The sequence below is a fragment of the Morone saxatilis genome, unplaced genomic scaffold (genome assembly GCF_004916995.1).
Source record: "Morone saxatilis isolate NCDOM2014 unplaced genomic scaffold, NCSU_SB_2.0 Contig21, whole genome shotgun sequence".
Classification (NCBI taxonomy): domain Eukaryota; kingdom Metazoa; phylum Chordata; class Actinopteri; family Moronidae; genus Morone; species Morone saxatilis.
In genome coordinates this window covers 16,452,937-16,476,212 of record NW_023339774.1, presented here as the reverse complement: position 1 = coordinate 16,476,212, position 23,276 = coordinate 16,452,937, and the positions used below count along the sequence as shown (strand labels likewise).

General features: G+C 41.0%; 4 protein-coding genes across 7 annotated transcripts in view; 2 read left to right on the top strand and 2 right to left on the bottom strand.

Annotated features, from left to right (window-relative positions):
* The window catches only part of sec16a (SEC16 homolog A, endoplasmic reticulum export factor), a 17,786-nt gene extending 14,098 nt beyond the window's left edge, over positions 1-3,688 (top strand). For 2 of the 3 annotated variants that reach the window (XM_035667433.1, XM_035667431.1), the window contains 6 exons: positions 37-174; positions 341-423; positions 828-899; positions 1,329-1,388; positions 2,256-2,324; positions 2,446-3,688. In XM_035667433.1, coding sequence (XP_035523326.1) covers positions 37-174; positions 341-423; positions 828-899; positions 1,329-1,388; positions 2,256-2,324; positions 2,446-2,520 — 497 coding nt within the window. In that variant the 3' untranslated portion in view covers positions 2,521-3,688. The remainder of the gene's footprint in view (positions 1-36; positions 175-340; positions 424-827; positions 900-1,328; positions 1,389-2,255; positions 2,325-2,445) is intronic. The other variant, XM_035667432.1, reaches the window with a different exon arrangement.
* LOC118332251 lies at positions 3,541-7,931 on the bottom strand. Its single transcript, XM_035667434.1, has 6 exons — positions 7,491-7,931; positions 7,269-7,383; positions 6,543-6,655; positions 5,709-5,808; positions 5,337-5,458; positions 3,541-5,182 (listed from the first exon to the last, which is right to left on the bottom strand). Exons 1-6 carry the CDS (start codon positions 7,579-7,581, stop codon positions 5,079-5,081), a joined length of 645 nt encoding a protein of 214 aa, XP_035523327.1. The 5' UTR covers positions 7,582-7,931; the 3' UTR covers positions 3,541-5,078.
* Positions 7,932-8,167: 236 nt separating this feature from the next.
* Positions 8,168-10,560, top strand: rpl28 (ribosomal protein L28). Of its 2 annotated transcripts, none has more exons than XM_035667435.1 (5): positions 8,168-8,220; positions 8,737-8,824; positions 9,512-9,635; positions 10,187-10,305; positions 10,423-10,560. In XM_035667435.1, exons 2-5 carry the CDS (start codon positions 8,744-8,746, stop codon positions 10,510-10,512), a joined length of 414 nt encoding a protein of 137 aa, XP_035523328.1. In that variant the 5' UTR covers positions 8,168-8,220; positions 8,737-8,743; the 3' UTR covers positions 10,513-10,560. The 2 variants fall into 2 exon arrangements, with proteins under 2 accessions (XP_035523328.1, XP_035523329.1); XM_035667436.1 differs by lacking the exon at positions 8,168-8,220 and adding an exon at positions 8,278-8,302.
* A 3,945-nt stretch (positions 10,561-14,505) lies between these two features.
* Positions 14,506-23,276, bottom strand: part of pdcl (phosducin-like) — a 15,041-nt gene continuing 6,270 nt past the window's right edge. Inside the window, exons 7-14 of the mRNA XM_035668330.1 lie at positions 23,165-23,248; positions 22,595-22,841; positions 21,402-21,688; positions 20,781-20,928; positions 19,394-19,754; positions 16,793-16,980; positions 16,355-16,536; positions 14,506-15,560 (exon numbers count right to left, since the gene is read on the bottom strand). Of these exons, the coding sequence (XP_035524223.1) occupies positions 14,997-15,560; positions 16,355-16,536; positions 16,793-16,980; positions 19,394-19,754; positions 20,781-20,928; positions 21,402-21,688; positions 22,595-22,841; positions 23,165-23,248 (2,061 nt within the window). The 3' untranslated portion in view covers positions 14,506-14,996. The remainder of the gene's footprint in view (positions 15,561-16,354; positions 16,537-16,792; positions 16,981-19,393; positions 19,755-20,780; positions 20,929-21,401; positions 21,689-22,594; positions 22,842-23,164; positions 23,249-23,276) is intronic.

The following is a 23,276-nucleotide window of genomic DNA, read 5'->3' as shown; positions in this document are numbered from 1 at the left end:
TTTCTTGCCAGTCAGATGTGTTTTGTTTCCTCTCAGGCACGAGGAGCAGATATGTGGATGTTCTGAACCCCAGCAGAACTGCTAAACCAGGTGGATTAGCCCCTGCTCCTGCAGACATCTTTGCTCCTTTGGCACCAATGCCCATGCCCACAAACCTATTTGTGCCTAGTTCAGGTACGTGTCTGTTCATTTAAATTATTATTGTAAAATGAGATGGCATAGTTTATATGTGTAACAGTATAATCACAAGCAAGGTACCCTTGAGGGTTGCACATGGTTTTGGAGCCACTGTACAGTTAAGGCTTGAAGGATTAAGTTTGTTTTTCTATTTCTGGTGTAGCTCCTGACGATCAACAACCTCTAGAGGGCAGTGAAGGAGGAAATCTGGAGCAGAATTCACCAAACACCAGCGCTGGTCCACAGGTATCTATTTCTCTTTATTGGTGAACCTAGTGAGTTTATGTTTAAGAAAACCTTCTCACATTGTTGGTCTAATATTGAAAATAAATTGTGGATTTAAATACTAACTAAAGCATTTTGACCTAATTTTCATTGTCCTTCTCAAATTATGTAAATACTGTTGTTGAAATGTGAAACCTAAGGTCACTACAGTATCCTGTTTCCTAATTTAGTAAAGTGTGGTCAAGTAAAGCCTAACTAACCTGTTGCCTGATAGTTTGTGTGAGATGATCTCATCTCTGTATTGTAAATATGTAGCTGGAGCCAGCTAACTTAGCTTAGCATAAAGACTGGAAACGGGGAAAGTACAAAGCTGAAGCTCTACTTATCCAGATTCCTTTCTGTTCCACTTTCATTAATCTATTTAGATGTTCAGCCCAACATTGTTACCACCTGCCCCAGAGGGTCCTCCTGTGCCTGATGGCTCACAGTCTGGAGAGGTAAGACAAACTGTCAGCTGCTACTGTAGCCATCATAGTACCATCACGCCACCACTGAATCATGATGCCCGACACCCTAACAGCCAGTGCGTGCAGTTTGCTTATTTGTATGAATGAAAGTTATCGTAAGAGGGTGTATGAAAGAACACGGGAATGCATGCATGTTAACTTAAAATCTTTGCCCATAATCATGCTAAATGCGCAGCCTGAATAAAATGTAAAATCTCTGTTCCATTTGCGGTTATAATCAAATTCTCTCCATGTCTGTTTTGTCAAGAATCATAATTTTCTAACACTGATTTATTTATTTCCATTCTGAACTGGTGGATAGTGGAAACAGATCTAATCCATTGCATGGGAGTTTATTAATATGGGTTTGTGGTTTGTGTTTTTGTTGTCTACTGTTTATTTCCCTCCTGCTGTCTTTAGCTCTCACGTTCTAGCTCAATGAGTTCTTTATCACGCGAAGTGAGTCAGCATTTAAACCAGGTACCTCTAGCTGGGCCTCAAACGGTCCACTCTCACCCCTGCCTGCCACCCTTCTAGCTCACCACATCACTAGTAGCACGCTTCACCATTTGCACCCGAAGCTTCACCACCCATCCAAACCCAAAGATGTCTGCCTGCTCACCTGCCTGCTGTTTCCAGCATTACTAACTCACTTTGTATCTGCAACCAAACCTGGCTAATGGTCAACAAAACTAGTCAAAGAATGTAGTTCCTTATTTTTAGCCACGCTAGCAGTTTGACTTTAGCACCATCATCCGGACAAAATCTAAATTTGTTTGATATTTTAGTTTATGACCAAATACAACCTCAGCTGTACTTTGTGTTTAGTGCTAATTGGCAAATGTTAACATGCTAACATGCTAAACTAAGGTCATGAACATCGTAAACGGTCCTACATTGTTATTATGAGAATGTCAGCATCTCAAAGCGCCACTGTGCCTAGGTGGGCTCACAGAGCTGCTAGCGTGGCTGTAGACTCTTGTTTATCCTACAGTAGTGAACTATTGACTTCACTTGAAAGTTGCTGGGTAACTTTGAGCCATGGATTCAGAGTGAGGCACGCTGGAGACAGTTGCAGGGACGACTCCCTTGCTTGTTGTCATGGGAACACACAGCTTCAATAACCCGTCATAAAGCTTGCATTGTTACTAAAACGAGTGAAACAGTGGTTTGTAATGCTGCCTCACTGTGGATCCGAGTGCTCCTCGCCATTACCTTTCCACTTTTGTTTTGCTTCTGTTTTATAATGAAACACATTGGACGTGCATTAACGCTCCGTCTCTGCCCATAGAAGTAATGGGACAGTAACACTTCACACACTGTAGTAACTCTGTCTGTCCTTTGCAGACTCATCCTGCCCAGGTAGCCGCACCTGCTGGAGGCGTCACCTTTTATAACCCTGCACAGTTTGCACAGGTGAGGTTTGAAAAGTTTGAAGAGTTTTGCTGTTGTAAACGGTTGTAAACTTTTAATTTGTCTCCCTTTTCACTTCATAATGTCCTTCCTTGCTGTTGTTTTTATCCCTTTTTTTCCCCAGACAAGTGCACCATCAGGAGGCGGACACCGCCCTGGTCGCTTGGGCGGTCAGCGCCAGTACCCAGTGTTGAAGTAAACCTCATCTTGCAGAGAGATTGTGTGAACAGACTTGTTGGAAAGAGTGATATACTACCTGGAAGTAAATGAAGCACATGGACATACTGCTCTCTGTCTAAAGGACCCTTGTTTTTTTTGCCTGCACCTAAGAGCATAATCACAGTCTCCATGTTGTCAGTCTTTGTCCAACAGCTTAACCACTTTTTCATCTTTTTCTTTGGTTCATTAGATTTCACTGGTGTAGTTTTAACAGGCACAGTGTTTTCTTGAAGGGCTTTATCCTGCATCCAAACAGAAAATGGGTTTTAACACACGTAAAAAGTTTATCTACAGATGCATTCATGTATGTTCATGCAGGCATAGTTTAGTGTACAATAAATAATGTTGCTCCTCTAAGCTGTCCAGCTTCTCCTCACATATAACACTGTTAACAGAATGATCATCCCAGGTCCTGTTTTAGGTTTACTTTCGTGTCTATAGTCCAAATGTCCATGTTTGATTGATTGATTGACTGATTGTATGTGTGGTGGGTAGAAAGAAAATGGCACCTTTTTCATTTCCTATTGTGGACGTATGTGCATTTGCAGCTCTTCAGTGGTGTTCTGTCAACTGGAGGTAGCAATTTGTGTGAGAATGAATGGTGTCAATAGTGCATTGTCTGCTGTGTTGTTTGCTTCTCCTCAGTCGCCCTCCAGCAAAGGAAGGAATGTTGGATGACAGGAAAGAGACTCATACTAGCCTCACATCCTGAGAGGTGGAGAGAGTGCATTGTTAGGATGCCGCCGTTTCAGATATTTATTTAAATGTCCTCCCCTGCCCATCTGCAACTCTTGACTTTAAAGATGTGTCGGGGTCTTTCGTCCAAGTTAGGCTTCAGTTTCTCCTGAGAAATTTCACAATTTCACTGAAACAAGGGGCGGTCTTCAGAACAGCAAGAATTGGGATTAAAACTGCATTTTAAATGTTGCTAAAAATGAATCTATCCAAATATTTGTATATCAGATTGATTGTATTTATGAGCTTTAGGCATAAAGGTGTGCTTGTGTGTGTGTGGAGATTAACTAATTTTTCCTGATTAGCTTTTAAGAAATGCATTTATGATTCACCAGAGATGATGTGGATTCCTATTCTTATCATTTGTTTTGACCGCTTCTGCAGACAAATAAAACTTTATCTAAATCGTGAAATGAGAGCTAATTGTACTCTACTCTAATACTTCCCTGTCATATTAGTTTACAAATATGATTTTTAATTCAATCATTTGTCAACCCAGATGTTTTTGACTCAATGATTTTGTAGGCACCAGATTAAAATGAACAAAAAGTCCCCTTTTGTTTCAGAGAAGGAGTTGTTTTCCCCAATGTTTTAGAATTCCTCATGTAAAATTCTTGACATAAAAACAGTAAATACAAAAGGTGGAGAAGAAATGGTAATAAAGTTATTTTTTGCGCTCTGTAGCACTTTGAAAGAGATGTCTATTGGTTTCATTCATTACAGGTTTTGTGTTTTAAAATACAGTGACTCGTTAAATTAAGCAAGCATGTGTACTTGAGGAAAGTCCAGCTGTTAAGTTTGGAGTCGCATTACGCACAATGCAGACAACCTTGAGCTGACAGATCTAACAAGAAATTAAACTACTGTTAAATGTGCAGACCTAACACAGTGCCAGTGAGGAAATACATGCACAGACTAGGCCAGAACACACACAGTGGAAGGCCAGTTAGGTTTGCATTTGATTTCTACCTAATATAAATACAAATAAAATGTCACTGGGGTGACCAATTTAAGAGGTTTATCTACATTGCTAACAGTTAGCTAACTACTAGCCCCAGCTTGTGCCTCTCATGTATTAGTGTTCTATTCAAGTCACAGTGCTCAGCATCCTTCTCTCTAAATGATAAATACTCTGATGTTTGACCCAGTAAAAAACATACTCTGGCTCTGAATCAACTGATCATGAGCCAAAGTATTGGACTGGTCCATGGATGTCTGGACATAATTTGATGCCATATTGCTTTATAAATGTAGAGCTTCTTTATTTTATGTACAATCTGCTGTATTTTCTGTTAGCAAAGATATTTCACCAATTTGTACAGTTAATCATTATGAGTACAGTACCAAAGCAAGCATATCAACATAGCAGGACATAGATAAGCACTTCTCTCATAGACTTACAGCCCGCTGTAAACAATTCCATCAAGAAACAATGACTCTAATGTCTTGTTGTGGATGTTTGGCACAATGGCACTTATGTCCAGTCAATTTATCTGAGAAAGATAATCACGTACCAGCAAAGTGAGCATACCCGTATTAGAAAGGGACAATTACATTAATGTAATCTCAGCTAAGAATAAGCTTACTAGACTCTTAAATTATTTACAGTAGGTCGAGTCAAACTTTCCACAGGTCACTCAAAAATCTGTATAAAACACAAATCATAAATATGATCTCCTAAAGTGTTGTCAGCTCTTCCCCAGCATTATATTATCTAAATGAATCAAAGTCATTAATTTATAACTGTTATTCTGTGTGTAAAATGCTGTCGTCCTCTTCTGTTCAAGTTGAGAGAGTTCAGTTTTAGGTATCCAGTGCTGCTTGTGCTTTCTGAACAGCAACCTCCAGCATCGTGTGGTCACTGAGCAGCTGTTGGAGAGCAGCTGGGTCCATCTCCAGGAGCATACCTACACAAACAGATACATATAAATAGTGTCATGCTCATGAGCTTACACCTTACAAGGCCTATACAATAACATTATAAAACTTCCAAAGATATTACATCTAGGAAGATGGCTGATATCTACAGAGAATGCCACAACAGGCAGTGAATCAGGTCACCTGTAATATCATTAGCATGAAGTGGGTCCAGCTCCTCCACCAGCGAGAAGAGCTTCTCTCCCAGCCTCTCTGTGTCGTCAACATCCGACGAGTCACTAATGTCCGTCTCCTCCATGCTCTGCCTAAAGAGAAGCAGCAGGAACATTACTTCAAACAAGTGATTTTACTGTAATTTATCAATGGATATTGGTTGGTTTTTAATATTTTATTGTGTAGATGTGAACTGAAAATGGCCTGTAAAGTACAGTAACGGTTGTGCTGGAAATGTACTGTATGAAGATTTGAAAAGGAAAAGGACATGGATGAGAATGTATGAATATGCACTTCTATGCAAATAAGGGTATATTCTACAAACACTAATAAGTCACATACTCTTTAAGTGTCTTCAGGGCAAAGTTCACTTGCTCTTCCAGCAGTTTTGGATCAGAGAGAAGGTTTAAAACGGCCTCTTTGTGCTGCTCCAGAAGCATTCCTGTTGAATTACAGCAAATATATTTGAATACATAACTCACTAGTTTCTCATAAATTAATTTGAATCAGAACAGAATCACTTTTATTGGCCCGGTATGTGCACACATACAAGGAATTTAACTCCGGTTTTACATTGCTCTCAATGTACATATGCAGAATAAGCATAAATAAACAGGACAACAAGCTCAACAAAACAGACATGGACTACTATGTACAGATATACATACAGGTATAAATACAAAAACAACATTTGTAGACAGTAGCAGTAGCTGAAATATATATAACAAGCACATAAATGATAACAAGACTAAAAGTCCACAGCCATGCTAGCAGTTCTGTGAGACTGTAGTTGGGCAATGCTTTAAGAATTAGAATTAATCCTGAGGCCAATAAATATGTGTGTACCAAATTTGATGGCCATAGTTGTTGAGCTAATTCAGTCTGAACCAAAGTGGTGTACCAACCTACTGTCAGACCAGTGTTGCTCTCAAGTGCCTAGTTTTGTTGACCATTAGTGCCGAAAATCAAACTAAAGAAACCAATTTTCTATTGTTTTGCCATTTACCAAATGATATGAGAAAACATAACATTGTTACAGAAATCACCTTGAACTTATTACACAGCTGTTACAGATGAACTGAACTTGCTCTAAAACATTTTGAGCTGCTTCACGTATCAGCGGTATTTTGCTGCATAATATTCAGTATTTGCTGAGTCAAATGACTGGTTGCTCACCTGTGATTTTCTGCGAGTGGCCGGTGTTGTAAACATCCACCAACTCAAACAGCTGCTCACCCAGAGAGTCAGAGGACATTGACACGTCATCCTCGTCCTTACATGTCACCTTGCTGCAAAGAGGGGCAGTCACATGAGGATACACAATCTGAAAGGACCTGACATACGCTCGGTTGCAAAAAGCTGATGTTGCCTGTTTAATGGCATCATACTCTAAGTTATATTACATATTATATATTTATATTACATTATTTTCCCTCTGGCAGGAGGCTGCGGACCATCAGGACGAAAACGCCTCGCCATAAAAACTGTTTCTTCCCGTCTGCAGCAGGCCACCGGATTCCCCACTGACACTGACTCTTACCCAACCTGTATATAAAGTATGCATTACATTAATGCACCCACGTTCTTCTGCACAAGCTTTTCTTCTTATCTTTTCTTTATCTTTATCTATTTATATTTGAAAGTACTTTATTTTCTGTGGGGATTTTTGTGTGATTTGAATAATTGGTATATTTGTATATTTGTATTTTGTATATGTGATATTTTATGCACCAGGTCACATTCCTCGTAGCGTAAAATCCTACCTTGGCAATAAACAAAAGTCTGATTCTGACATCCCCTCATGCACCTAAACACTACCTCAATCCTCTGCTGGGAATGCATCTGGCTCAGGAAACAGGACTTATGAGAACCCACATACTGCCCCACCAGCCACTGCTGTACCTGGGCTCCTGCGCCAGCTGCAGGGCTCTGAGGGCTTTCTCCACGGCTGCGCTCAGTGTGGCCTCATCCTGCAGCATCTGACTCAGGACAGGACCCGGCAGCTCCAGCAACATCCCTGGAAACCCAGACAGGCTTAGGAACTTTGATGTTATGTTGCCTCATACACATTTTGCATGAGAGTAATCAGAACAACAGACAACATGCAATGCAGGGTCACCTCACCTGTGAGTTTCCCAGCATTGTCTTTGTGGTTGGGGTAAATCAGAGAGTACAGTTGTTCACCAAGTGTCTCCAGATCTTCTTCCTCATCCATGTTTGACTCCTCACATTAAGACCCCGCTTGCAGACGCCATGTCACATCACTGTAACTTTATAATGAGCAGGTTTTTAAGATGGTTTCAGCCTCTGACAACTTTTTTTGGGTTCACAGTAGCTTCCAATCACATCCACACTGAGACAACATCCACAAAGTAGCTCGCAAAATGTGTCTAAAAATGCAGGTTTTTCTCCACAGGCACCGTCTTATTCACTCTGTGCTTGTCCTCCACCTGCACTCCTGTCACAATCTGAAATAAGACTCCGTGTTTAGAGTGAGAACAGCTGGAAACTGATTTTATTTTTTTTTTGGACGGTTGTCTGTAAACACGCGGCGCGCATTAATGACGTCGGGTTGCCACCGAGAGCGGTGAGGACGTGTTCCTCCGCTGAACGTGAGGTTATCTAGGACCCCCCACGAAATTGCGTTAAAAATATCATATGGCGTCATAATATTGTTTGAATCACGATTGTATCGATAATAATAATCGATGTTATGTGTTTTAGATGTATTAAAATGCGGATTTGGTCGTAAATGCTTTAAAAAAAAAAAAGAAGCCGTTGGTGCGGAATGATCTCAGAGAGAGGTTCCGTAAAGCGGTTTCCGCTCTCTCCGGTCCTTTTCCTCCGCTAAAAGGTAACGTGGTCGCTTCTGCTGCCGATAGCCGCTCACTAAAGTGCATTTATTGTGTCTCCCTACTTGTATTTAGTCACATAAAGTAAGTTATTATTGTAGCGTTGGTTGTTGTGTACGTCCCGGGTGGCAGGTATTGTCCCTGTTTGGTGTATTAAAATGGAAATACACGTTTTGTGAGCACGTCGTCCACTTCAGGCCTCGTCGTGCTGCTTCAGTCCCTTGTGCTGAGCTGTGGAGCTAACTTTAGCAAACTGTAGCTTTAACGTGTAATAAAAAGCTGCTCTGTGTCTTCATTATATGAGTGCTAACGCAAAAGAAGCTGTAGTTGGCAGAGGATTGAGGTAGTGTTTAACGTGGGCTCATAATCTTAAAAATCGAGAAACTTGGTGACCACGTTTATCCGACGTGAGTTGCTGAGAAAACGTGAATTTAGTGACTTTAAACCAGCAGATATTTAAAGTCTCTTCCCCTTTTTGGCCTCGTTGTTTCACTAATGCTCGGTCCTGATCTGTCCAGGTTCATCATGTCGTCCCATTTGCAGTGGATGGTCATCAGGAACTGCTCCAGCTTCCTCATCAAGAGGAACGGACAGACCTACAGCACTGTGAGTACAACACCTGAACACCTGTCCACCTGTCCTGTGTCCACCTCTCCACCTCTCCACCTGTCCATCTGTCCACCTCTCCATCTGTCCTCTGTCCACCTCTCCACCTGTCCATCTGTCCATCTGTCCTCTGTCCGCCCTCTGAAGCACCTGGGTCTCCACATCACCTGTGAACTCTACCAGAGTTTGAGGAAACTGTATGAAGCCGTTGATGAGGAAGGTCCAGGTTTACGTCAATGGTTTTTGACCAAGACTAATGATTAACTGCCTATTAAGAGATCAGATAATCAAAGTAGCTCACTAATACTTGCCGCTTTCTACAAAACGTGTATTTATTTGTTGTGGGAAACATCTACATTATGTATTATTAAAAAGAAAACACGAAGACATGAAGAGAAAGTAATGGAGGTCGGCATTTTTGCGAGACGTGGCGTCTGAATGACGCAGGAAACCCCAAGATCGTGGCTAAAGTATGAAGTTTTATGGCTACTTAAGATTTTTTTTTTCTGGATAATTCTCTGTTTTACCTGCCAAGAAGTTAATTTTGGATCCTGCATCTCTAGCAAACAGCATGATCCGACTTAAGTTGACAGGGAAATGAATGCGTAACGGTCTGTTTGTGCTTCACAATCTGTCCGGTGGGTTGTCTCATTTAAATCTGTCTTGTTTTTTTTGTTTTTTTGACAGGAGCCCAACAACCTGAAGTCCAGGAACTCTTTCCGCTTCAATGGTTTGGTGCACAAGAAGACTGTAGGTGTGCAGCCAGCAGCTGATGGCAAGGGAGTTGTCGTCGTGCTGAAGAAGCGTGCAGGTAAAATATCCGTTTGGGTCCTCAGGCGCTTCTGTGACAGTTAAATAAGTTATTGCTTGGAATAAAAACTAGCTTTACCTGGTGTTCACAAGTTACTTTTATACTGCGACAGAACACACACAGTCTAAATCTTCATTGTACAATCTGACTGCTGCTCTTAATGAAAACACCTGTAATTGTCGGAAGGATCTTTCGCGCATCAGTTGCGTTTTTAAGAGACAGCAGCAACATTTTGTGTTGCTTTCTTGAGTCAAGTGTGCTTACTTCCAGTTGACTCACAGTAGAGTTGCTCATGCTCTTGAATGTGAATAAATCAAATGGTGTGTTCAGGTTGCAGTCCCAGGCAGGAATTTACATGTCCGATGGAGTTATCTTTGTACTCACTGATTCCTGGAATTGGAGAACATGCACTGAATTTAAAAGGACAAACATGGTGCAGATGAGCAGCGCCTGTTGCGTAACCTCAGACTTTTTTGCAGTCATTTGTTGTTTTTTGGATCGTTACAGCTGATGTAGTTACATTGGAGTGTGTATGTTCTCTTGATGCACAGGCCAACACAAGCCTGTCAACTCCTACGAGAAGATCACCATCAACAAGAACTCCCGCGCCACCCTCAACAGCCTGAGGCACATCATTAGCAAGAACAAGTACAGGAAGGACCTGCGCATGGTGAGCAGAATCTGTGATTTTAGACGGCAAAATCTTATATGTAGTTACCACATTGTTTTCTATAAAGCTCTTTTTTATTAGTATTTGCATGATTTAAGTGTTAATTTGTTTCTCCAGGCTGCCCTGCGTCGTGCCAGTGCCATTCTGAAGAGCCAGAAGCCTGTTGTGGTGAAAAAGAAGCGCACCAGGGCTACCAAGACAGCATAAACTGATTCACATGATAAATAAATAAAAGAGTTTTGTTTGGAAAAAACATTACATTGTCCTGAGTCTTAACTTGCCCAAAGATTGTTTGCTGTCTGGCTTCTAATACAGGATTGTGCAAGCATTTGGATTGCCAACTATTTATTTCATACTTGTCATGTAATTACCAATACTTCTGGGAACCAGTAAATGTGTTCCTCGTAAAAGCAGCCACAAACTGATTTAGGTTTAAGTCAGGGTTTACAAAGGGAGGATTGGTACATATTTGTGATCCGGTTGAGAAAATGTAGGCTTCTTTCCCTCAAGAATTGAATGAGAATGAATTGTACAGGTCTTGTGTGTGCATATAGTACAAAATGGAATTTTAAAAGACAGCAAATGCCTGATTTAAGAAGCACAACTAATGATAAACACAACCTGGTGTAAGTAGTTTGGCTGTTGTAGTTAGAAATAGGTCAGTCACTGGGCACTAAGGTTTTACGGACCTATTTTTATTGAAGTTTGTTGCACTCTGCTAAAATATCTCAATACCAGACCGACCTCTAGAGGCTGTTAAAGTGTCACTGAAATCTACACAGTTACTCATATTATTGCAGCAATGGTTTTCTTTGTTCCTCTCAAACAACTACGTGTCTTTCAAATATTTATACACAGATGGACTGAAAACACCTGGTTTCAGTCTGTTCTCGTCCCCACAGTGTCCTGATGTCCCCGCGATGATGTGCATGCTCTACAACATGTGACAGAAATTAGCTGCAACTAATTAAAAACCAGGAGGATGTCTGTTGGTATTGATCTGTCCAGTTGGCTCATAGCTTCCATTTTTACCAATATGTTTGACCTGTATTTTACATAAATCCCAGAAGAACTGAACACTTAAGGGTTGCCTGAACATCATATGTTTTAAGCAGATCATTTTCATTTGAAGTAGATTTTACTGAAGCAAACAGGGCCTCTGTTGCTTTAGCCACTGTGACCACTGATGTGGAAACATTGGATAGATTTTAAAGCAGCCCACTGGCAGCTTTCCACCCATGGCTTTGGAAAGAAAAAACAAACTGTTGTCACCTCCCCTTGAGTTTAAGCTGATAAAGAATACTGCATCAATCATTTCTGCAGTCAAGCGTACCTCTTTCACACAGGATCGGGACGTACCTATGAGAGGGGGATTAGTGTCTGTGAAGATGTGATAGAGGCTGAGCGCCGTGGTCGCTATGAGGGGACTGAGGCCGGTGTTTTTCTTCGTGGCCGGGACTCTTCTGGTCCTGCACAGCTGGAGCTTTGAACTGCAGGACACAATTCATGCACTGATAGAGGAGAATATCCACCTTCACGACCAGCTGGAGAACCTCACCCAAGCTCTCAGGGAACTTAAGCGGATGCTGTGGCATCACTCAAATGGTACTGAGATTAACATTTGAATATACAATACAGATATGGGTAAAACAAAACAGCTAACAGCTTTGAGTGCCTGTTGTAGTTATTTAATAGGAAGATTATTATGGAAAGTTATTTAGGGGTACATTAGAAACACAAATATTCAACAGTATTTAAAGTAATATTCAGAGAAGATTAGAAGATATTAACTAAATTAAAAAACATTAAACTAAGAATATGAGCAAAATAACTAAATAAATCATGCAGGTTTACTGTCATTTGAACTCATATAATGTTACATTTTTTCAGTATTGGCTGTTCCAAATATAAACAGGGAAATAAATCTTTTAGATAATGTGTTTTTATTTAATGGATAGTCTTCACATTTATTCATTCTAGGTCTTATCTATCAGTATTAGTACTCTACACATATTACTTGTGTATACGTAAATAAAACCTCTAAATCTAACTGAAATCATCATGTAGCATTATTTTATGATTCCATATATTTATACTTCAAGACACTGGGGCTATAATATATGCCCTCTGGTGCATTGTGTTTTTAAATGTCCTACTTGCAAGGTCAAAACAGCTGTCCGCTCTTCCCTTTCACTTTTTGTCCTCTCCCTCTCATTTCCTGTTTGTGTCTGTTTCCTCTTAATCCTTTCCCTTGCTTGTTTTCATTCATTCATGTTCTCCTGTAGCTTCGTCTTCATAGTTGTTTGACCTCATCCAGACAACTGATACACATTTCATAACATTAGTCTTCAGGGCATACATTGCAATACACTTCCATATCCCTATCTTAACATTGTGTGTGTTTAATACAGACCCAGATCATCATGAGCACCACGAACATCGCAATGAGGATGCCCAGCACCTGTGGGACGAATGGTCAACACATGGTGCGTATCATGAGTGAATTCAGAGAGCTCAGGTAGCAGATGTTCGAAAAGCTTTCAGCAGATTTATTGCCTTGAGCATGCAAGTTGTGGCAGAGCCCATACCATTAGTTGCCATTGATTTCATGGCCTTATAGGCTGCAGTTAGGCTTAAGGGGTCATGTAAGCACCAGAGGCATAATGAAAGGTTTCGTTAATCAGCTCTGCCACAAATGAGCCTTCCAGCAGCACAATATTTGTTGGGTTAAAGGTGCTAGATACACTGCATGAGATGGTGTGACTGTATTTCTCCCTCTGCGGCAGGCATCAGTGCAGAGACTCATCTCCTGCTGGAACATGCCTTTTGTGGACATGACCTGCACGGCTCAGCTGCTCCCCTCCATGAAGAAACAACCCTCCTCCTGCTGCTGACTCTATCCTGTCTCACCCTGCTTCTGCTGATGAGCTATTTGTAGGCTACATTAGCCTGGTGTCCACTGAAGAGCTGCACGCAACTTCAGTTAATATCTTGTGGCCAATGGGGATAAGTGCAAACTATACAAACTAATAACTGAATAGTGAGTTTTGATATGTTTCCAGAGATTAGCTCCAGCCCTGGCTCGCCCTGTTCAGAGTGATTATTGAGTGAAAAGGATTGGGTGAGTGACCTTTCCACAATCTGTGTTAGACGAATCACCTCTGGGAATTTACTGAACTGGAAAGGAGCCTGTTGATGCTGGTGTATCATCATAGAGGAAGCTGTAAATATATATATATATATACATATATATATATATATACATCACAGCAGGTTAAACCTGGTGACTCGCCTAATTACCACCATTGTGGTTATGTGGGCAATGTTTTTTATAAATCAATTACTTGTGTAGGAGTTGTGTCCACCACATTTTGGTTATTATATTGGTAATAGGAATTACATGAGATGCTCTAAAACTTCTACTTTTACTATTTTTTAAGTAATTAAGACTACGTATTTCATCTGTTCAGCTATAAACAATGAGGAAAATGGAGTAGTTTGGATTCCTTAAGAAATAATCATGTAATAATCATTTTCACAAGACACTGACTTGTCATAGCAGGAAAAGCAAGGAACTAATCGCATTAACGATGGCTTTGTTGTGTGAAAAAGGTCCAGTGTCTGTAAATACTAGTATTCAGCTGATCTGTGGATACAATAAATGGCTACGAATGGGAGGAACTCCGCAGCCCATTGTGTTCAACCACTGATCTACTGAATGAAAAATGGATATTATAGCTGCATTTGTTCGACGTTTTTTGAAGCCATAAACACAACATTGATAATTATCAGTTTATAAAGTTTTTAGATCTGCATCAAACACCCAACAGATAGCAGTAATTGATCCCCTCTTACTTTGGTCTATAACTCCTGAGGGATCCACTATGTGGTCTGTCTGCTGTTTGGTGCTCAGCAGGTAGCGTACGATGAGTTTATCATGAGCTTTTTTGCTGAAAACTCAGGTGGAAACGAGGTTGATGAGAGCAACGTTTGTGGGTTGGAAACAATGAGCTCTAAGACGCTATAACACTGTGGAGATGAAGGGAAATGCAGAGCTGGGTGATAATTATCTGTGGGTTCGTTAATATGAGCGAATTGATCCACTTAAAATATCGAGTAGTGCAGCTTTAACATTCCTGAGCTTCTTCTTGTTTATCATCCCTACCTTGGACAACTCTGATAAATAAATAAAACAACAGGCAGATTCCAAACATTTGTTTATTGTTCCCACTATGTACTATACAGCACATATAAAAGTTATAAAATTAACTACAAGTCAGTGAAGGATTTGTATTCTACAGAGTGAAACACATTCAATACAATGAAGATGCACATGAAACAAAAAAAAGGGAAATAAACGAATAAATAGTTGACAGTCATAGCTCAAACAAAACATTTAACCTAACAGCTACATCATTCTCAACAACAGGTCCTCGATATTGATAACGGCTAGAATTTACTTAAATATAACTCATGGAATGAAGTCATCATGAAACTCAATGATGTTCTGTGTGCATTTACTTTTGCCTTCAATGCTGGTTGTATGTTGCTGTGTTGAGTAGTAACATGGCAATCCTGGTTCAGTCTGTCATCACTACGGGGGGGTCCACATACATAAAAATGATCTATAGTCCATGCAGACTGCGTACGAATATTTTCCAAGCATATAATGCACGTTAGCTATTATGGCTCTAGTCTATATCAAGGTCAGAGTCCTCGTCGCTCACAGTGTTCTGTATGATGGCTCCATTGCGAACCGTCTTCTGGACGATGGGGGGCTTGTCGGGCAGCAGGCCGTACTCCTGCAGCAGGGCCTCCAGGTCTACGGCAAAGAAGTCTTCCCCGAGCTGGTCTGTGAGCCGCACGAAGTTCCCGATCAGGTCCCCTCCTTTGTAAACGAGCAGAGCGGGCAGAGCGCTGTCTCTGAACAGTGCGCTGGTGCTGATGGCCGAGCTGCGCACGCTGCAGAACTTGACCAGCGGGTATTCCTGAGCCAGACAGAGCAGGCTGCCGCTCATGGCGTCACAGCCCGGGACGTCCGGTTCGTAGATGTGGATCATGACCAGCGTGCTTTTGTCCTCGTTGTCTAAAGCCTCCAGGAAGTCCTCTCCGCTGTTGAGCTCGTAAACCTGTGCGAAACGCTTGCCGCGGCAGAGCTGGCGCCGCATCTCTTCAATGCGCTGCATACGGTAGTGCTGGAGGAAATCTTCATCATCCTCTTCTTCCTGGAGCATGTTGTACTCTTGCATGGTCATCTGTGGGGTAGACAAAGAGGATAGGCAAAGACAGGTGGTTAAAGGAAAAGTTAGACATTTTGGGAAATATGCTGTATTGCTGAGTACGGTAAATATGAATCTACAACAAGCAGATGCTTAGCGTAGGTTAGACTGGAAATGGGAGGAACGGGTAGCCTGGCTCTGTCTAAAGGTAACACAATCCACCTACCAAGACATCTGAAGCTCACTATTTAACACATTATTTCTCATTTGTTTAATCAGTACAAAAGCCTAGGTGTAAAAACATCATTTCACCATTTGACCGGCGTTAGATTGTGAAAACTTCCTGGTCAGGACCACTTGACAAACTCCAGAATGGAGCCAAGACATAGTTTCTTGGCTGGGACCAGCAATTGTCTACAAATTGTTTTATTATAGGCTGTTAGATTGCTTATTATAACTCCATGACAAGGATAAACATGTTACTCAGGACAAAAGTATTTATCAAATAGTTGGCAGGTGCATTAATGCAAAGTGAAGTGTGTCTTTAAAAAAAAATTTACTGATCTCTAATTAGACAGTGTCAGAAAGTACAGGATAAAAGCGGAGGGATTCCACTGTTAATCAGGTTGTTTTTAATTAATACCGTGCCTATATTTAGCCTTTTCCTACAGCAAGTGTTCCATTAGCGAGTTTGGCACAGTTTACAGAGGAGGACAACCATGCGCTTCCAGGATGGTGTGAGAAACAAGACGTTTAAGCCAAAAGGAGCTTTTTACAAGCATTCTTCCCCATGTTAGGCACCGTCTGTATTTTGTCCCCGTCCTACTTACTTTGCCTTTTATTTTTTCCTGCAGCTCTTTCTGTTTCTCTTTGTCTTTTTCCAGGTCGAGGTCAGAGCGGCAGGTCATCGACAGCTTCTTGATCAGTCTTTCCATCTCTTTCTTCTGCTCTTGTTTCTGCTCCACCTCCAGCTGCTTGTACTTCCTCCAGTCATTGATGACACCCTTTGGCCCTAAGAAAGAATAGCCAGTGTCACTGCAAACATGTAATATGCTCTAAATAAATGTACTTAGCTCATATAGTATAGTCATTTTCTAACCCTACTTAATAACCACACACCGCAATGCATTCATCAAATATTTTGTATTAACCAAAGTTCTTACATAATGTTTTATATCTTTACTACAATGATGTCTTATAAAAAAATACACAAAAGAGATGTGGTCTCATCTGGACTCTTTCAGTGTGCATGTGTGTGCCATAGTTACCCGTGTTGACAGCGCTCCCATCTGCGCTGTAGTCTATCTCCGGCTCCTGGGCGTTTGCGTCCCGGATGGTCTTGTTCTCCCCATCGTCGTCCTCGTTGTCGCTGCCTTCGTCCTCACTGCTGCTGTAGTAGTACTGCAGCTTCTCTCCCAGGATCTTGTCATCCAGAGTCGTCATGACAGCGGTCCACCTGAGGGTTGCAGGTGTTAAAGGGCTTTAGAGAAGGTCACAGGTGCAACTTTCTAACGCCACACATGGGATGGTATCCTCCTCGTGTGTGTTTATCAACGTGACTGAGAGGAGTTCCTTGCATTCACAGGCTGTTGGGTAATTTGACTAATAATTTACATGGGCGTTGCTGTTGACATACTGCCATTTGCTTCATTTTTAAAGCCTCGTAGAAAAACAACAGCTTTGTCTCATAATAGTCCCAACAGAGCACATAATAATCCAGACTGACAGCCATCCAAAGCTGTCATAGGTCGGATAGAAGGGGCTTACTTCAAAAATAGGACATCTACACTATACACAGCTTATAGCAAGTGTGTCAATGCACAAAACTTAGGCTGAGGGGTCTTTAATGGTGCACTGAGCCGTGTGTAAGCCAACCCATTTGCACAGATGGAGAGGCAAACACCCTTCTAATAAATCCCTCTCACTTTTAAATTGTGGCCAGGCAGCAAACTGGAAGATTATAGTAACAACCACTGTGTACAGCTCTTTTGTTTGATTTGGTTGCCTTTATGTGACAATACAAAACAGTATCTCTGCACTGCCTTTTGCATATAAAATCTCCCAACACATGTAAACAGCAGGGACGAAGGCCTGCAGCCAACACCTCGCTGTTGTTAGGTTGTGTGGGAGAATCCGTGCCGATATGACATCTAACTTCATGAATTATACAGTTAGCAAGCGTCTAATGGATGTGGTTATATACTCAAGTAAACGCTGACTTTCTAAAGGGGATAGAGACAAACCAATGAGCTTGTTTACTAAGTAGGACACAGGCCGAACTAGCAGGCACTACTTTAGCTCGTCTCACTTCCTGTGACAACCCGTAAACATCAGCTAGCCATGAGAAATGTCACATTAACTCGACTCCAAATGTATACACTGCTATAAAAGCCTACAGAAGAACACACAGTTGTGCATTTTGTTCAATCTTACCTTGATTATATGGTCAGCTAACGGTAGTAAGATAACCAACCAGCTCCAGCTAATCTGCTTCTTCAGCCGCCGCAAGCCTCTCTGCCGGAGTGTGGTGCCTTCAGGGATCAGGGAAATGTCGTAATTATGTAATATAAGCGCAACGAGTTTCGACATTTAGTTCAGGTTTTCTATCATTTTTGTGTGCGGACATTCTGGGAGCCAATAATCAGTGTCGCTCAAATGTTTGTTTGTTACAAATTTACAAATATTGCTCTTAAATGCGCGCGTCTGCACCTCATTTTGCAGTTACTACCAAATAACTCAAACAGACCACAGCCACTCAAAACTGCTGAGTAATGAGTTCATTCTGGTGCTATTGCAATCCAAATAGGTATTTCAAAGAATAATATGTGATGGGGGTCATATTCTGAAGTGATGTAACTATAAGTTTGGACTTTACGGAGAGCACATAAAGGTAACACGATACCATGGTGCATCCCACTGACGTGGACAATGTGGGAACATGCTGGAAGCGTTGTCATGCAGTAACCACCTTCACAACTAGAGGGCAATATGACTATAAAACATGAAACAGACTACTTATTCTATCACTACTACTAATATAACACAACCACTGCTGGCAGGCTCACAAAAAACTGCATTTTAAATTAAGCATTACTCCCTTTTTGTTTTTACAAAAGATACCATGATACCAATAAGAGAATATGGGCTCACTCTTCTTTTTGCTTATACAAATCACAGAGTTCAAGTAATCTGAAAAGTCAGACAGCACCAGATCTTGTCAAAAGGAGTCTGGATTATTTCTTGTTTGTGTCAGATATTAATAATCTAATATGCATCCATGTTCTGAGCTATGAGGTAACCATGTTTTGTAAACCCTGAGTCTGTTGCCTTCAGTATTCAGCCTCAAAACAAAAGAAACAGTGTACTCACAAGGATCAGTGGGTGGGAAGTGTGAATGGAGACTCATGAGAGGAACAAAAGAAGAAGGTAGTAAAAAGAAAAAAAGATTTGAACCGCTGCCAATTTAAATAAACAGACAATAATCCACTTTGTGTCTATAGTTTTATTTCAATGAATGGTTATATTGCATTGCAATCACTTCTTTTAAAATAAATCTACAGACCTTTATTACTGCACAGTGTGAACATTTTTTTTTTTTTGGATAGTATTTCAGTCTTCAGGCACAAAACGTTAAACAAAAACCATATGTTTATGTCCTCACTGTTTGCTCAAGACAGACAGTCTTAAGGAAGAGACAAGTTTTCATACTGAGCTCTGAGTCCCGTATGATTCTCCAGTGCTGTTCAAACAAGCATCACTGTATGTTCTCCACACAAACATCAACACATGCTTGTTTTTGTTTTAGCAGCAGCCTCCTTTACCTTAATTTAGGGATGTAAAACGATAATCTTCTTGTGTCTGCGAAGGGTCATAGCTCATCAGTTCTTACTTCACTGCCATCACTCCCTCTTTGTGATTGCTCCTCAGCTGGTACTCTAAATGCCACATAAGGACACGACTTGGTGTTTAGACAGACCAGCTTCTTTAGCGTGGCGGAGTTCACTATGTCAAAGCCGACTTTGCCACCGAAGGTACTGGGCTTCCAGTATTCAGGAGAACATATAGGGTTTCCCAGGAGGCCTTTAAGGGAGAAGGGGGCACCCATCTCCACCATGCTCTCTCCAAATATGGTGCCGGCTCTTGTTTTCTCCAACATCAATCCAGGATAAAACTCAAGAGCTTCAATGTCACCGTAAAACTCTTCAAGTTCGCGGGCTATCTCCTCGCTATCTGCAAACGGTAACCAGGAGTATTGCACAGTTAATATAAATATCAGAGCATCAAGGATTCATTTATAAGCACTAAAGATGGCAGTCAGTCTGAGTCCACCACTTTGGTCCAGACTGAAACTGGATTGATTGCCATGAAACTTTGTGAAACTTTCGACATTTTTGTATTTTAGTTTTAAAATACTTCAACAATGACTGGATTGATTGCCATGAAATTTGCCCAAAAAATATTCATGGTGATCAGAAGATGAAGGCATATAACTTTAAAATACCCCTAGCTTTTTCCATTAACACCACCAGCAAGTCAAAGTTTTACTTCTAAACATTTACTGTATGACGATGAATCCTAATAATTCTGGCAATCCTCTGACTTTTCCTCTTGTGCCACCATGAGGTTCATACTTGGTGGTTTGAAGCAAAATATCTGCTGTGCCTAAGTATAGCCTCACAGGGCCGCTAGCATAGCTGTAGATTCTTATTAATCACATATTTTGTGATTGTGACAGGGAACCTTTTTCACAGCAGCCATTTTGACATGAAATAGTAGGGTAAACACAGGTGTTACCAATAACCAATTAACTGAGGCTCTGTTTTATTTAGTGTAGTAGAGCCTTTCCAACATGCACAATAGCAGCACCCTGACGCTGTCTAACCAGAATGGAATGAAACCTTAATTAGTATTATTGGTAACACCTGTGTTGTTTACCCTACTATTTCATGTCAAAATGGCTGCTGTTAAAAAGGTCTATTGTCCAAGTTGTGCATTTAATGAAATTAATGTCATGTCATGCAATTCATCAACAACTTGATACAGAAATGTCTTCCTTTGCCCCTCAAGAGGACAGCAAAGGAAGACATTGTAACAGCAACGATAGAAATAGGGAACAGTCTTAAAAAAAAAATGCCTTTAAAAGGCAGCAGATGCCATTTATTCCAAGAATGTATGTCCAGCGGCTCTCATGGACTTGTAAAAGTTGTAAATCACATGCTTGGTTACACTTCGTGCTGTGTGGTCTGTTTTTCTTACCAGTGAATTGTCTGAACGATGTATATGGCTTCAGATTAAAACGCTTCCTGTACTCGTTAAAGGGCTGCATGCGGAGTTGGCGGGACTCCTTTATGGCTCCCACGGCCACTTTGGTCACCATAGCATTGATGTTATGGCCACCGCCAATCTGTAGGACAAATATTGAAAATGAAATAATCTAATGGAGACATTTTAAATATATTCCCTGTGTTTCAATCCCTTGCAGAGCTAAGCAGCTCACGTGGACGTGCTTTGATTGTCTGTGTTATATATGTTTACCTGTAATGTAGGCTAGTAATGTTATAATCTATGTTAAGACTGTAATTAACAAACATTCACACCAGTACATAGATTTCTGGATGTGGCAAGCAAGGGAACCCAAAAACAATATTAATATTTGTTTCTGTTTAGCTTATAAACCTTTTTCGTAGCTATGACTACAAATATTGCAATCCCCACCAATCTCAGTTAATCACGCAACAGTGCAAAAGCATTGCCCAAGTCACCCTCAGTTATCAACGTTTAACCAAGCCAAGCACCTACATGATACAGATCTAGAAAAACAGGAAGAAAAGAGTATGACTGCCAAAAACCCTCTTTATATCGGCTGGGGTTTGTTACCTGGCCAGCAGCTTGCCGAGAAAAGGCATCCACTAGCTTCTCAATGCCGTAGTGTGTGAGAACAGAAGTGTTGAAGAGGAACTGCGGGTAGGACAGTTCATCTCCATTGATAAAGAAACTGTCAGGCATCAAGGGGTGCCAGTGATAGAGCTGGCTGAACTCTAGGGCGATACGGTTCCCATACTGGAAGTTGGAGTTAAAGAGCAGGATGGGATCAAACTTCAACTGCAGCAGGTATCCACTGAGGTGCTGCACGTACTCCTCTATCACTATCCTTATTGTTTCACCTGAGAGAAACATGCGGAGACACAAACAGGGAGGGCAGATAGATTAAAATGAAAGAACCTAGCTTATTCTGACTCACGACAGAACAGGTTCAAACTCAAGCTGGCTCAAATAAAATCATCATTAGTGAGTTTATGGAGAGGTGTGCTCACATACAGTATTATTAAACACCAGCTCTAGAAGAACAAAAGATTTTGAAACATCATAGGAATAGTTTGACATTACGGAAAATATGCTTTTATTTCTTTCTTGCTGAGTGTCTGATACTCTTCTGTCTGACGCTACAGCCAGCAGACGGTTAACTTAGCTCATCATAAAGATGGAAAACGGGGAATAAGCTGGCCCGGCTCTGTCCAAAGATAACAAAGTACACTTTGTGGTACGCAAGTGTAAAGAAATTCCTTTGTTTGTCTTCTCCCCAGTCAGGGAAAAAGTGACAGTGCAGCAAGGGAGGACTTTCAGAGTCTGGATTTAAAAAAAATAAAAAAAATAAAACCCTGTCATGTATAAAATACAGTCCTTTTCATCCTTGTGTGACAGTCTTCCCTGGCACCGTAACAAAAAAAAACCTACCAGCATGTTGAAAGCTCACTAATTAACACATGATATCCTGTTGTTTAATCCGCACAATGGCCAAAAAAAACTATTTATGGTTTTACATTGCTTAGACATAGTCCAGAACATTACCCTGTGTAAACCACAAACTCCATTTTTACACCTAAACAAACAAGATAACGTTAATTTGTGAGCTTTAGAGGTCCTGGTATTTTGTTATCTTTGGATAGAGACGGACAAGCTGTTCCCCTCAGTTTCCAGTCTTTGTGCTAAGCTAATTGGCTTCTGGCTGTAGGAAATTAGCATATTTCCTAAAATGTCAAACTATTCTTTCAAAACTGTGTCCAGCTCACCAATGATGATGAGGCGTGTGGTCTGGAAAAGCTGTTCATCATTCCAGGTGGGATGTTTCGCCTTCAGGATGTCACATACTCGGTTATGCTCCCTCAGCCACAGCGTGGCATACATTCCCAAACCAGGGAGGAGCCCATACACTTCCTGACCAATAGCCATCTGACCCTCAGGAGGGATCCCTGGAGGGTAGCTCATCTTAATGGGTGCATCAGCTACAGAGGGAGGGTACATCTCGCCGTCAATTAACTGATGGGAAAACAATAATTATACATTACAACGCATTGCAAATCTGGCTTTCTCAACCTTCTCCACTTTATCTGACTGTATAGTGTCAGTCCTACATAGTCCTGCATTTATAACTGTATACAACTTCTGGCAGATGCTTCTTAGAGCTAATGACAGCAACAGATTTGGCTAACATGCTTGTTTGGTTCATGGAAATATCTCACATAACACAATATTGTTTCACTTTGCTCTTGAATGGAAATTATTTGTTCCAATCTTGATCGACATGTAAAGGTTAGTCTTTGTGCACACGGTTTTTTTCTATTCAGTTTCGACTCTTTTACCTGATACTTGAGTTTTCCATCTTGGTGAAGCCTGAGCTCGAGCTGCCGTTCCAGGTTGTCTCCATACACGTGCCCAGCATCCACCTGTATGTGTCACAGGACGAGACAGAAA

Excerpts from the sequence above, each read along its gene's own strand:
- LOC118332251 (XM_035667434.1), bottom strand. The coding sequence starts at position 7,581 with ATGGATGAGGAAGAAGATCTGGAGACACTTGGTGAACAACTGTACTCT. Across the intron at positions 7,384-7,490 it reads CAATGCTGGGAAACTCACAG|GGATGTTGCTGGAGCTGCCG; the intron begins GTGAGGTGACCC and ends CTGGGTTTCCAG. Across the intron at positions 5,183-5,336 it reads TCATGCTAATGATATTACAG|GTATGCTCCTGGAGATGGAC; the intron begins GTGACCTGATTC and ends CTGTTTGTGTAG.
- rpl28 (XM_035667435.1), top strand. The coding sequence starts at position 8,744 with ATGTCGTCCCATTTGCAGTGGATGGTCATCAGGAACTGCTCCAGCTTC. Across the intron at positions 8,825-9,511 it reads ACGGACAGACCTACAGCACT|GAGCCCAACAACCTGAAGTC; the intron begins GTGAGTACAACA and ends TTTTTTTGACAG. Across the intron at positions 10,306-10,422 it reads ACAGGAAGGACCTGCGCATG|GCTGCCCTGCGTCGTGCCAG; the intron begins GTGAGCAGAATC and ends TTGTTTCTCCAG.